Raw genomic sequence first — 14289 nt, 5'->3', positions numbered from 1 at the left:
GTACTAAAATGTATTCTGTTGAAGTTACAACCTGGAGTCGTTTCATTCTTTTCCATATGCAGAGTTTAAAGCATGGAACCTGGGAATCTCTGTAGCAGTATTACAGATTGCGTTATGCAAAGATGCGAGTCCATTGTGCCCAAACCCTGGGGTTTTATTATATAGAGTTATTTTATGTTATGTGGGGCCCGGGATAAGTAAAGGGAGGTTCCCCACAACGGGACAAAGCGTAGACAAACCCTCTCGCACAGACTAAATGTCGACGTCCACATACAAGTAAGACAATTTAAGTACCAGGTACGAGTGAGTGTCAACCTCAGTGAATACGCCAAGAATATACTTTTCAGTTAATAAATTTAATACGGAAGCAACCCAAACTGAAAGGGAAATTAAAGAAAATTATTACAGTAAAAACATTACCCATACTTAATAGAAAGCATAGAATATTATTTTATTGTTGTACATGTACACAATATTGTCTTTACTTTCAATTATCCAAAATTCCATTGTTGAATGTCATGTTACATGTACTGCTTCTACGATTAACAAAGCCATTACTGCACTTCCATTTTTATTCTCTGTGATAAGATAATGAAAAAACCCCGATGACAATACTGAAGCCGGTCGGGGTTGACAAATATCTGTTCCTTTTAAATTTTTTTCTGAATATATACAATGTACTTAAGCAGAAGGCTTTCTTTTTTTATATATGAAAGTAACCAATCAAAATGGAATTGACACCAGACATTTTGAAAATGAAGAAAGGCCAAGTCATAAGCAACTGTGTATGGATCGATATTTGTTGCAAATTCTATCCACATGAAAATGGAAATGATTCAATAGGAATAAAATTTGATTCACTGCAGTCACCGTGATCTTTAAACAGAAATGTACTGTATCAATTTCAAGGCAGTAACGTGAAGGTGGCTGGGGCAGGCCTTGGAGCGTTTTCTACCCAATGACTGGTCCCGTTGCAGAGGATTTTATCCACGTGATGGTGTGACCTTGACTGGCGTCCAGCTGTAGGTTGGTGATCTTCAGCTCCTGGAATAATATCGCATTGGGGTACAATTATGAGTGAAAATGATTTGTAATGGAACTATATTCAATGTAAAGAGCCACCTGTTTATAATACTCAAAGAATACGCCCCAATGGATTTTTGGATATCTGTATCAAATAATCCCTGCGTCGCATTTCAAACCTGTTTATCATAGCTGACTATGATACACATGGCAAACACATATTTTGAAATCTTAAATGTTATATAAAACAACTTTGCGTAAATCAAATAGCAGCACATATATAAAATATATGAAGGATGCTAGGAAACTTGAAATATCGAGCAAGCAGTCGCAGCAATTATTTGATGAAGTTGCTGTCGCCTTGAGAGGAGAGACTTTCTTTCAGGGTAACCTTTTAGGCGCCATCACTTCTTCACCACAAGTATTTAACCCCCTAGGTTATTTACCTTTGACGCTTGGTTAAATACGTAGTCGCTATGTTGGTTGCCATTTTGGTTGACGCTGCTGATGCTTGTAGACTTCATACCAAACACCCTAACCGTGTTCAATTTCAGCTGATTCATACTCGGGAAGCCGCCATGGACCACACTGATTGTCAAAGTGTCCTGTTGCAAAATAAGATTGACCAGAAACTGTCATGTGCGGTATATATCCATGAACTTCCACTTACTACTTATCTTATGTACAGAATATCCTATAAAAAAGTTAACGTTGTAAACACTTAAGTAATATGTGACTGACATTTCATCTTCTCCATAGGGTTATAAATAAATTCTACTTTTTTAATGAGCTTACCGAGGTTACATTGAATGTAGCAAGATGATAGTTTCCATTTTCATAAGTATCTGAAAAATGAGATATTTTGCATGAGTAAAACGGCAACAATTTATTTGTAAGTGATATTGTTAAAATGAAAGTACTACGCTAATGCCTTGCTTTTCTCTTTTTTTTTCCTTTTTTCTTTTGATAATTAAGGGATTTTTGTAATAAAGGATTGATCTGTGACTTTAGTTTGTCATTAATTTGTAATGAAATTGTCCATTAAAGATACTGCTTTTTTTCTTTATCAATATCAAATCATATGTATGTTTGCAGCACAGTTTACCAATTGATTCGCCATCGTCCCAAAAGAGGGAGCCACTAGCCTGCTCATTATCATCCAGGGCAGCAATAAGTCCCAGAGGATTTTTGCGGCTACAAAGAAAAAGTTATCAAGTGAATCTTATTATTTTAATGCACACCCAAAGTCGTGTTTGCAGTCGACTTGGGCTGGCCTATCCTGGCGCGCTGCTATTGTGTTAACTGACCTGAAACATGACTTTCCTCTTTATAGCCTGGGGTGGGCGGGGAAGGTGGGGGCAAAAATATAAATCATTTATTTCAAGCAAGAAAGACGTTTTTTAACGTCAGCTAATGTCAGAGTGTTGCATTTCATGGCAAAATGAAAAAAAAACTCACCTAGCCATGGTGGTCCTAGCAGGCTCCTGAGTGGGGAGGATATAACCCCCTCGAACATGGAGCGTGATCGCCCAAATCTGTGCGTCCAGAGTCTTCCAGTCGCCTCTGGTACCCACCTCGGCCCCCTGTGCCAAGAAAGTAGAAGTTAAAAGAATTCATTTTACAAGAATTGGCGGGTGTCTGTTTGATAAAAATCTTAAACTCCAGCATAGATGTCCTGCATGGACCGGATCCGAAGTTCAAAAGTTGAACTTTTAGATCAAAATGTTGAACTACGTCAGTTCAGAATGCATTTAATTCCAATAAAATGACTTTTGGCATTTAAACTGTTTATTTCGTTTTTTATTCATAAAATTCTGACGAGCAAAATATATCAATTATGTCCACCACGGAAAAAGAAAACGTGGAAGTGTACGGTTGCTTACGTCATAGTAGCTGTACCAACGAGCGTTCGGGAAATACGCATTTACACTTGTGGCGCCCTGAAAAAAACATAAGCCGAACAGTTAAAGGATTCACAATGAAGATAAACTACATGAAAAAATCTCAATGCTTAGGATCCACTGATATAAGTATCTAATATGGTTATTAGAAAACCATTTTGACATTTTTTTTACCTGGTCCAGAACTGGAGAGACGAGGAAGGAAGACCCCCACAAAAATTGGCGGTCTATACCATGTGTGTCACCGTCTGACGGGAATCTGAAGAATAAAATCTCTCATCGACAAAACGGCAACTTATTGATGCTATCTATACATGCATTAACTTTGCTTTACAGAAAGCAGATAACCGTTTGAAAATTTAAAGTAAGTTCCAATATTTAATGAACTGCATCAAGTCGCAATGTCTTATACAAAAGGGCTATACAAGTACATGCATATTCTGCTGTCAAATATACGGCTCAACGGACATAAATCTGAGCTTTCAAGTTTACAAAATAAAGAAAAACAACACACGAACAAACACACATATCATTTTTAAAGTGTATTTGTACTAACTCGTGGAAAAGCGCCCTGATCACAGTGTCGCCTCTCGTATGGGCCTCGTGAAACAGCGTGTACAGATACGGAAGTAGTGTGTAGCGCGTGCGCAGTGTGTCGCGGGCGTTCCTTGCAAAGTCGTCGCCCCATGATGTTGGATCTTGTGGCTTGAATTGGACGCGAGAGGATTCTTTCATATCAAATATCTATGTATTTTTAAATGAGTGCCATACCAGAATTTATACTTTTGATTCAAACTATTATGAGCAAAAGAAATCCTTAAAAAAATAAATTAGCTAAGATAAGCGCCAAAGTGATGTTTGAATTTAATAATTCAATAAACGATTTATCAAATACACCATTCTGATTCACTAACTAAAATATTTGTGGTTTATATTTTTACACCGTTGTACTAGTATGTCTTTTTCTATCATACCAAGGCCATGCGATATAAATATAAAATGGTTACCCTATTTTCGTATCCTAAATTGTGGTTTCTGGAGAACGGATAGAAAGCTCCCACTTGCTGCCACCGCATGCATAACTCGTAATTGCTGTCTCTGATGAATCCACAGATATCAGCGCCGACCTACGCCAAAAGAATGGATAATGTGTTTTCTGGCACTATGTTATGTACTACGGTAACTATACGACTATGTTTAAAAATGGATTTTGAAAAAAATGTGTTTGCTGACACTGTACGTGTTATACACCATGTATAAAAAATTATAAGTTATTTAGACTTCACTTTACAAATGAATAGAAAAGTACTTACGAATGGCATCCCAAATATGTTGAACTCGAGCATACCTGAAAACATGAGCGTCAAATCAAGTCATCACGAAACAGTTTTAAAACATATGCTCTTACATGTACAGTTGGTAAGCAAACTTAAACTTAAACCTTTTCATATCGATACTGTATCTTTGGACCGTGGATTATATTAGTATATTGTAATTGCAAGGCCGTAATCACTGCAGGTGTGTCTTGAGGTGTCTTCTGGTTCTTCCGGAAGACGGTCATATTTTCAAGTCTACATTGACGGGTATCTAATTTATGCTGTCGGAAGACGTCAAAAATGGAGGATGGATCAACAAAGATAACATGGAAGACTGTCAGAAAATATCTCTGTATCCGCCCCTGATTACTGAATATATTGTGGTCACTTACCAATGATAGAATACCTCAGGTTTGTCCAGTAACTCCAGTTGTCTCCTAACCACGTGGCGGCGTATTTTCCCGCCCCTGGGAATGTCGACCGAGACAAGACGATGCTTCGCTTCCCAGTTGCCTCTCTGGCTGCCCTGCAAGAAAGCGGAAGAGTGACTTTTTGCATCGGGTTCGAAAGAAGTAGCCCAAGAACAGATGTGCTGTGGTGATTTTATGCCCTAGCATCTTTCCATTTTGTACAAATCTCTCTCTCTCTCTCTCTCTCTCTCACACACACACACACACACACACACAGAGAGAGAGAGAGAGAGAGAGAGAGAGAACTGTTTCATCAATTTTAAGTAAGCCTTAGATATCACACAAGCCTAGACATATAATTTGATGTTCCTTTTGCAGCCCCCTACTCTCCCCTCCTCCCAAACACATACTGTTTCTCGATCTCGTCTTACTTAAAAGTGACAGGTGCTTGACTCCATCCGTACAGGCTATGGACGTCGTAGTGCAGTCCGATATGATGCTTGTGGTCTGGACAGAGGGTTTTATACTGGAGAACGGGGCCCCAGATTTCTGGAATAATTCATGGGGATATTAAACTTACATGTACCGTATATGTCTGTAGGAAGATATTTATGCGGCAAGAAAAGTTTACTACAAAGTTGGATCAAACAAATACTCAATAAAACACTCAATGTCTTTTGGGGCCAACGAAACGGCAGCGAAAACCAGATGTTGGGCATATTATATAGAATAAAGTATACTATCCACAGGGAGTGCGAACCCTCAGTGAATTTATAGGCCTACGCTAGAAAACCGGCTATATGCATCAGCCTGTACAAAACAAGAAGGTTGCCTCATCATGGTTGCACTTAGGCAAAAAGTATTTTACTTACTAGGGAAGTACGGTGGATTATTGATGTTGTTGCTGGCACAACCGTCTACATCTCCCCACACGAAATTGGCCGGCTCATTCATGTCCTACAAAACAGAAAATAGAAATTAAAATGAAACTGAAATTTAAAAAAAAAATTGGAAACTGTAGCGTGCATGCAGAACGAATTGTTGTTTAAGTGACGAAAGCAAGCAATGCAATTCATTTCAATATACACAGAAATGCAAAACTTGCAATAACATAAAATACGGTACGAAACGGTGCAATACAATGCAACGCAACGCAACACAACAAAACACAACACAGCACATCAAAAGAAAATACCATATACTGTTAAGATAAAAAAGACAGAAACCCTCCAAAGAGACACCTACGATCCAGAGCCCGTCATAGTCGATGACATTCTTGAACTCCTTGCACAGTGTCACCCACCAGTCCGTGGTCTCGGGCTTGGTAAAGTCCGGGTAAAATACGTTAGTGGGGGGCCACACCTGAAATAAATGAATATAAAGATTTAAAATAAATTAAGACATGTATGTATAAATATTAATTAATTAATTAATAGATAAACAAATTTAACTTTGAACAGAATGAATGAATAAACCAATGTGTGCATTAATGGACTATTTATACATATATAGAATTAAATATATATGCAAGAATGGTGCATACACCAGTACGCATATTTTGACAACTTAAGCGATTTTATAGCTACATTGTATTACAATAGTGAAGAGAATGGCATAGGACATTGGAAAAACAGCGTTGCACGACGAAACAACACAGAAAGTAAACGTGAAAGTAGACTGACTTTCCCCTCTACGTTCCAGAGTCCATTTGAATCCTTGACCCAAATATCTTTCTTCATGCCGAGGTCGTATGGACGGTAGTTTGGAATATCTTTGGCTATGGCGGGGTCCTGCAACAAAATTTGACTGATATATATAATATATGAAATATAGTGTTATTTATCTATTAATCAAGACTTTTGCATCATTTCATCGAGGACAAGTTATTGAGACTGGTTTGGTATTCGTATTAGTGTATTGGTGAAAATCCCACCAAATCCTTTCAAATGTATTATTCTAGGGGAGGATTGTGAATTCCATAACAGTTTAGGCTTTTTCACTGATTTGCCCAATTTATGGTCAATATCGTAACTGATCTTCTTTTTATATAGTTGAACGTGTCTGCCTAATATTCATGTAGGTCTTATTAGATATACACTGTGTCTGTAACCTTGTCGTCTGGAAAAGGTCTAAATGTTAAGGTTTATAATTAAAGCTGAGAAAAAAATAACTTCAAGAACTGATATTTCGTCTTCTTTTAAGACACGTCTTTAGGACAGGCTTACCAAAATGATGATGAATTTCGTTCCATCGTTCTTCAGTTGTTTTACGTAGTCGGGTAGTCCCGGATACGTGGTCGTACTGTAGGTGAAGTCTAGCGCCCGATCCATGTAGTCAATGTCGCCGAACTGGTAATCCTGAGAATGAAATTGTCATTATGCACAACTCGTGATTTTTTAATTCAATTGAAAATGCACATCATTACAGGTACATTTAGTAGCATTTTTGTGATCGCCTTATTCTGTACGTCAAATATTAATTATGATTGATTTGTGTGCCTGAAGTTATTACATTTACAAGTAAAATGTATGTTTAGATTAGGCGAAAAGGATGACATCCAATGTATTAGATAGTGTCAGGTAAAATTTCTGGATCCGCCGCGATATATCTAATATAACTATATATCAAGTATACGTACATGCGGGATGTCCTTTTCTTTCATCTTTGACACGACGTTCTTCATGTTTTGAATGTTGTCGTAACCATAGTTACCCAGACTGAAACCTAGCGACCAGTACGGGGGCATGAACGGTCTACCAATGGCCTGCAAGAGGGAGTCCATATTTGGATTACACAGATATTGGCAATCTGTAAAAATACCTACTGTTACAATCGTTATCAGTTACAACAATTGTACAGTTAAGCAACCAAGTGTGACTAAAATGAAAACTGCAAATTAAGTAAATTGATTGCATTGATGAGTGTGTTGTGTAATTAAACTTCCTTTACAGATCTATAAAAAATCATATACTCTGTCGAACAGTTGTAAATATTACAATACCACATTTTGAAAATTTTATTTAAACAGTTGAAAAACGTTACAAAACACATTGCTTCTCACAAAAAATCCTTTCTTGGTCCGTGCATTTATAACTGAAGAAACCCTTTAGCGCTTTTTTATTTGCTTCTGCAGATCACATACCTCAGTATATTGCTGAACCACGTTTTCTGGGGTTGGACCAAGGAAGAAATACAGGTCTAGTACGCCACCTATCGTTCTGTATGTCAGAGCAGGAGCAGGGGACAGCGTCACATCTAAATACAAGAATATTGTTTATTAACATTTTATATTATCAGCTTATAATAATCAAGAGTACACGGCTGTGCAGAGAACCTGAACAAACATGACAGAAAATAAAATGCTTTTAGAGACCAGCTATGAAACTGTGAAAGAGAACGTGCCCCCATTCCCATTCATCAGAATGGAAATCCCATTCATTAAAAAAATAGTGCAACGTTTTCTTAATATGTACATGTAGTAAATTTAAGAGCCATCGATCTGTTTTGCATTTAGTTTATGGTTTATGGTGATATTTAGATAATTTAACTGTAACACGTGAAATAAATGGAGGTCCCCAGGGCCTACCTTGTGCATTGGAGTTGAGGAAAAGAACGCCGTGTGCCTTGCCGTTGTCTTCTAAACCCATGTAGAACGGATGCACGCCATAAAGGTTTGCCCCTCCGTCCTGCAATGACGACAGTGATCGTGAAATGATGTAAAACAACGTGTTTTTAACAAATCAGTAAATGTAAAGGGAAGTCGGCCGGTTTCCCTTTCCCTTACATTCAGCCAATTACTTTATTTTTTCTCTCAATTTCTTGCTTGCTTGCTTCTTTATTTCTACGATAAAAAAGATAACTCCAGTGAAGAGTGAAATGCCGATAATTATGTTGAGGGTCATCCATTTTTATCATCATTTTTCACAAGTCTACAAAGAGTACCCTTTTTCCAGACCCCCCCCCCCTTCAAAAAGCACAAAATGAAAAGCTAAAATGATTACGTAAAACAGCAATTTGAAACACTTTTTTTATTATTTTATGGTAAGGCGACTATTTGAAAAAAAAGCAAATGTCACGACTGACCATTGGAGGTTGATCACGCGTGAACATTCCCCAAGTCTGCCAGTTCATATTGTGCTTGTAGGAGTAATGTTGGTGCATTCCAAAACCATAAACGTTACTACTAGGTAACTTGGTGGCTATCTGGAGGAATTGGTCTTCTAGAAGTAAACCTCCGATGGAAGTATCAAATCTGAAAATTAAAAAAAAAAGTCAGAAGTATAGGATGACAGTGGTAATGCTTCAAATAGTTTGTCAGATTATTTTTTATTTTATCCCGATGGAGATGTCACTACAAAATTGATTCAAAACATCATTTTATTCACACTAGTGGTGTTGAATTTTTTTGTTTTGGCATTAGATACCAAAGCGGTGGTCTTTAGAAAAAAATACGGATCACATACTGTTCAAGGATGAATATACTGATACAGTAACAGCGTCAATAATCGTAACAAAAATGTCAACTTTTCGTTAATTGAAAGTGGATTTTAATTTTAAATCTTGGAAAGGCGCGTTCACTTTCCCTTCTACTGTACAAACAACATTCATCATGATAATAATATCATACTTTAATAAAAGGGTATAACTAAATGAAATATATAAAGACAAAAAATAGCAATGAATTATATCATTCGTTCAAAAAATAAAGACGATAAATTAATGGATAAATAAGAATAAAGAAAAATAACATTGAAAATAAGGTTGTAGTTTTCGCATTCACTTCTAGCAGACGATACAAACTACGCATGCGCACTTACACAGCCACTCCCGTATCTTTCCGGACGATCTTGAAGGTAAACACAGGACTTGTGCTGACCTGGACGTCATATATTGGGTTGGGGGCCTTCGCGTTTGGAGAGGTGATGTTCAGGGGAACCTCAAATCTCGATGGATCGTTGGCGTCTGTAAGCTGTGTTGTACAAAGTACAATTACAAAGATGCCAATTAAGTAAATCTTATCTTGCGTCACAAAAAGTAATTAAGTGCAATTATATTCTCTAAACTGAGCCCCTATGCGAGTGGTTTAGGCCTATAACCAATAGGCTCATATATACAGGGATATGTTATACCACGTCAAACAAAGAAGAGTAAATTATATAAATCCTAAGGCCTCGATTTGTTCTAATCCTTATTGTGACATCATTATAGGTTTTAGTGGATCAAAGACTTTATAAGAACCACGACATGTATTACCTTAACCCGGACCCTTCCATTAGTCTGAAACTCAATATCTACAATGACGTCAGCAATTTCTTTTGCAAACAAGGTCAAAGTCGTGTCACGTTTCAAGGTCAAGCGGCGACCTTTAGTCGTCTGCTCATCTTTTACCACAGCGTATCCTTTCTCTCTTGGGAAGAAGCACCATGGGGCACCGGAAGTCCCCGTGGGACGATAGCGGCATCCCCGAGCGACGCACTGGCGCGGATCCAACGTTCCCTCTGTAACAGACTCTCCGGTTGGTAGTTTTACTATAATATAGGATTAATGACAAGCATGCAGAAATGTTTTCCCAAACCCTAAAGGAATAGTCTTGTTATGGTATGAAAATAGTGTTAAGATGATACATAGTGCAAAGAAGGAGGAGAAAGGCAATGAGATTAGATCTGCTCAGGAATAGAAGTTTAACGGCATAAAGGAATTAGGCCTATTAAGATTATCATATAGTATTGTAAACAAGGAAGAGAATGAATGGAAGTGAGGAAAATACCAACAAAATCCTGACCCAAAATTGGCAAAAGTGTCACAAATCGCCATCTACTTGGTTTAAATGTACACTGCAGTTCATAAGATACACATATTGGTACGTAAACGCATGCATCCATACTGATAGATACACTTTACAACATTTAGGCACTGAAATGAAAGCATTCATAGCTAAAGAATGAGCATAAATGCATTTATCATTCTATTGATATCTAAAACGATCGTTTTATTAAAACGTTAATGAGGGGACAGAATTTCACTCACTGAGATCTGGGAAGCAGTCCACGCGTTCATTAGCATCAAAGTTGTCGTCTGGCCAGTCACGTGAGTCGAGGAAGCACCAGGGGGTGTTCGGGCGCGAACTAGAACACCAAAAACACCCCTTACTGACGCAGTTGTCCTTGTTAGCGGTACCCAGGTATGTTGGGAAACAGTCAACGCGTTGGTCGTCTGCTATTTTTGAAGGACAGGTGTCACCTCCTGGCCTCTTGCTGCCACTGGGATAAAAGCACCAGGGAATACCATTCTGGTTGGTCTGTAATGAAAATGATATAGATTTTCATTTACCCTACCAAAACTAACGACTCTTTTCACAGATATTACAGCTCTTTTGAAGAATTTTGAGGAATTTTCTTAAGCTGATTAAAAAAATGCTGATTGACTTTTGCCATAAAAAACAATCAACAATAATTTGCTACACATTTGAAACAAGCTGTTTTTAAAAACATCGAGTTTTGAAATGATATCTATATAAATGTAAACCGTCAATATGCAATATTTTATTATATCATTATAGGCCTACTTTAAAATGTCATCATCATAAAAATAAGTCTCAATCAACTGACAAGTGAAATACATTTTAGCATGTCATCTAATGCACATTCAATGCCAAGTTAAACCTACAATCAAACACTCACGGTAGTATCAATTTCCTCACAATTATCGTAGAATCCTGTTCCGATAGAAAAACATCTCCTGGTGCACGTGTTAATAGCTAGTAAATTTGTACGCAACCAAGGAAAACTGTTCGTCAGTATGGTTACAGTAAATGATATAAATCCGTCTGATGCCAGAGAACCTTCTTCATCTTTTTTTATCCACATTCAAGGCCAAATAAATAATTTACGGATGGATTGATCCACACAGCAGTTTACCTTCTAAGATAAAAATATTGATTTTAAACCAACCTTGGGGTCCGTTTGAATTCAGGTCCAGAGTTAACTGTGTTTTAGAAACAGAGATGAGTTAAATTTTTGTATTACATCCGTATGTATGTGGTTTAGTTTAAGTTTATATGACAACAGAGACACCCCCTGTTGTTTATGTTACAGCAGCATCACTAGCATACGGTTGTACCCAAAAAAGAGAACCGAAAACCAACGAAAAAACAAAACAGAAAGAAAGTAATTAATTAATTAATTAATTAATTAATTAATTAGTGCAAGAGACAATTATAACACACAGAGCTATGCACAGGGACACTTGTACTAATAAAAAAAATGTTCGGAGAATGAGAAATTTTTAAGACCAACAAATGCGACGAGCTACATGTTGTGCAGTAAAATTAGAGGGCCATCCTTACATACACACCGCGTTATGAGACCAAACAAGCCGTAAGGAGTAAGTTCCCAACACCAAAGATCGGTAGCTCAGCACTAAATTAACCTAGTGCGCTAAACCACACCGTCATGACTTGGCATATTTAACAACATAATACACCGACTGTAATATGCCTGCAACCTTGACAATCCCACGTTATTTCTCATGGACTTTCACTGATAGATACATGTCCTGCTCCAGCCTTTTACTAGATAAGGATAAAAGCCAGGTCCGTCAGTCCATAGAATGTTTACTTACAAATAATTAAATACTGCATATATACTCTCCTCCGCTGTTGCTAGTTAAGGATATATGATCCAGTCCTCATGAGGATTCATATATATAGTTATAATTTCCAATATATCTCCTCTCCTTCAGTGTTCATATATTAGCTTACCTGGCAAAAGGTGCATCCCTTATTAGTACACCTGTCATAGGTGTTGTAGGCTTCAGGGTGGCAATCCTCGCGCTGATCTAGTGGTAAAGAGTTGGAGCACGTGGCGGACTCCAGGGAGACGCTCTCGTGGAAGCACCATGGTACACCTACAGATTTATATAAAATGTATGCACAGGTATATGGAAGTTTCACGTTATTATTAAAGACAGTGGCAATTATTAGTAAAAATTATCCACTTCCTTCTTTTTTATTTTTTTCTCTCTTTCTCTTTTAAGTAAAACAACAAAGAAAACTGGAATTGCAGAAGGCAGTAAAATGTGCTGGTACCCTTGTCAAACAGCACCGTCAACATTAAAGGGATAATAACTCTTTGTATGAGATCTATATTTCACAATAAAAACATTGTGAATAACTCATAGAAATATAATATATTCTGTTTTACCACAAAAACGGCAGTTATAGCTATAATTATGATATCTGAGTTTGTCTTTAGACCACGTGACCTCCATTGATGGCTATACTCTGTTAAAATCTCTTAAGGAAGATTTTAACAAAAAACCAAACTTTTTAGAAAAAAAAAAAAACAGGGACTGACTTTGAATGTAAAAATGGATTCATGAACCAATGGTAAGTATGGGAAAATTGTTGTTTACTCCAGGAAAATTCATTTTTTGGCCGAAACGAAGAGTTATTGTCCCTTTAAACTAAAGAACAAGTAATATGGATATATACATATACATATTGCGTGAGCCCCTACCTGAAACACTACTTTCACACCAGGTACAGCCTCTTGCCTGACACTTCTCCTTGCTGCTGTCGCTTCCTGGATAACAATCTGTCCGCTGCAGTACAGGAACGGATGACGTGCAAGAATAGTCCGCGGACAGCCTGCCGAACACGGCCAGAAAGAGGACCAGAGCAAATCCTGCTGTCCCGCTCATCGCTGCCAGATATCTACTACGTATGCCCTTCCTATATGTAATATATCTGGTTATTTGAGATGGGTCAACACTAAAGGCGTGATTAACCACGAAGGGCAACAGACAGAGTGATAGTGCGTCTAGGGGTGGCTGTTATATATATGTACCCTGTATCTAAGGGCAAATGTATTTAATCTTTCTTAGTACATCATGTGCACATGTCTCTGAGGTTATTTTATCTTCAACATTTTTCGTCACCACCATTATAAAAATTATCTGCCGCTCCATAAACATGACAATTACCTAAATCGTATTAGCATGCGTTTATGTAATGAAAGCTGCGCTTGTCAAAGGTCATTTGAAAGTCAACTAATCCCGTCCATAATATAGCGTATTAGCCAACTAGGCTTTGCATACTTAAGGAATTTATTCGGCTTTAAATACATGCATTTGGTCAATTTCTAGCCGCATAAGTTCTGTTAGATATAAAGGACACCTTACTGTTTATTGACTATAGCTGTGGACAGTAACAGATAGATTGCAAGTGAAAATGCCCTATGGATAAATTGAATCGATTCTGGAAATATGTATACAGGTACAAGATTTGGATTAAAAACTTCGATTACATGATAATAAAGTGCTTAGTTGTGTACAGGTAACGATTTCGAACGTATCAATCCCATAACTTATTACATATTTTTCTAGCTTCGCTTGTGATGTTGGTTTGTAGACCCGGACTTGCACGCCTAGATAATTTGCGGAAAGCGGAAATGGAGATGGAATAAGTAATGTGTGTGGTTTTTCAAAAGCCATTATCATAACTTGATGTTCAAACTAGGCTTGGCGTTGAATACATGCCGTTGCTTGCCATATATACTGTATGCCGGATGTCGTCATGTACTAGTCACAAATGTTCATTCTGACATAGGTTCGGCGTGTAAAACTAATCATATCAATTAT

At 37.5% G+C, this 14289-nt stretch overlaps 1 protein-coding gene across 3 annotated transcripts; it reads right to left on the bottom strand.

Moving 5' to 3' along the window:
* Nucleotides 1–426: 426 nt before the first annotated feature.
* LOC106172255 (lysosomal alpha-glucosidase) lies at nt 427–13479 on the bottom strand. Of its 3 annotated transcripts, none has more exons than XM_013552886.2 (25): nt 13167–13479; nt 12410–12555; nt 10678–10948; nt 9904–10178; nt 9468–9619; nt 8734–8902; nt 8237–8336; nt 7793–7905; nt 7289–7414; nt 6876–7007; nt 6333–6440; nt 5896–6012; nt 5523–5607; nt 5082–5199; nt 4633–4766; nt 4238–4272; nt 3932–4051; nt 3481–3629; nt 3099–3183; nt 2907–2963; nt 2482–2606; nt 2129–2217; nt 1819–1868; nt 1470–1628; nt 427–1044 (listed from the first exon to the last, which is right to left on the bottom strand). In XM_013552886.2, exons 1-25 carry the CDS (start codon nt 13348–13350, stop codon nt 952–954), a joined length of 3192 nt encoding a protein of 1063 aa, XP_013408340.2. In that variant the 5' UTR covers nt 13351–13479; the 3' UTR covers nt 427–951. The 3 variants fall into 3 exon arrangements, with proteins under 3 accessions (XP_013408340.2, XP_013408342.2, XP_086853526.1); XM_013552888.2 differs by having other exon boundaries at nt 9904–10148; XM_086997400.1 differs by lacking the exons at nt 12410–12555; nt 13167–13479 and adding an exon at nt 11331–11531.
* Nucleotides 13480–14289: the final 810 nt, after the last annotated feature.

Source organism: Lingula anatina, chromosome 10 (genome assembly GCF_051362555.1).
Source record: "Lingula anatina isolate TDL-2025a chromosome 10, LinAna3.0, whole genome shotgun sequence".
In the NCBI taxonomy this organism is placed as follows: domain Eukaryota; kingdom Metazoa; phylum Brachiopoda; class Lingulata; order Lingulida; family Lingulidae; genus Lingula; species Lingula anatina.
The sequence above is the reverse complement of the archived record's forward strand: the minus strand, read 5'-3'. Positions and strand labels throughout refer to the sequence as shown.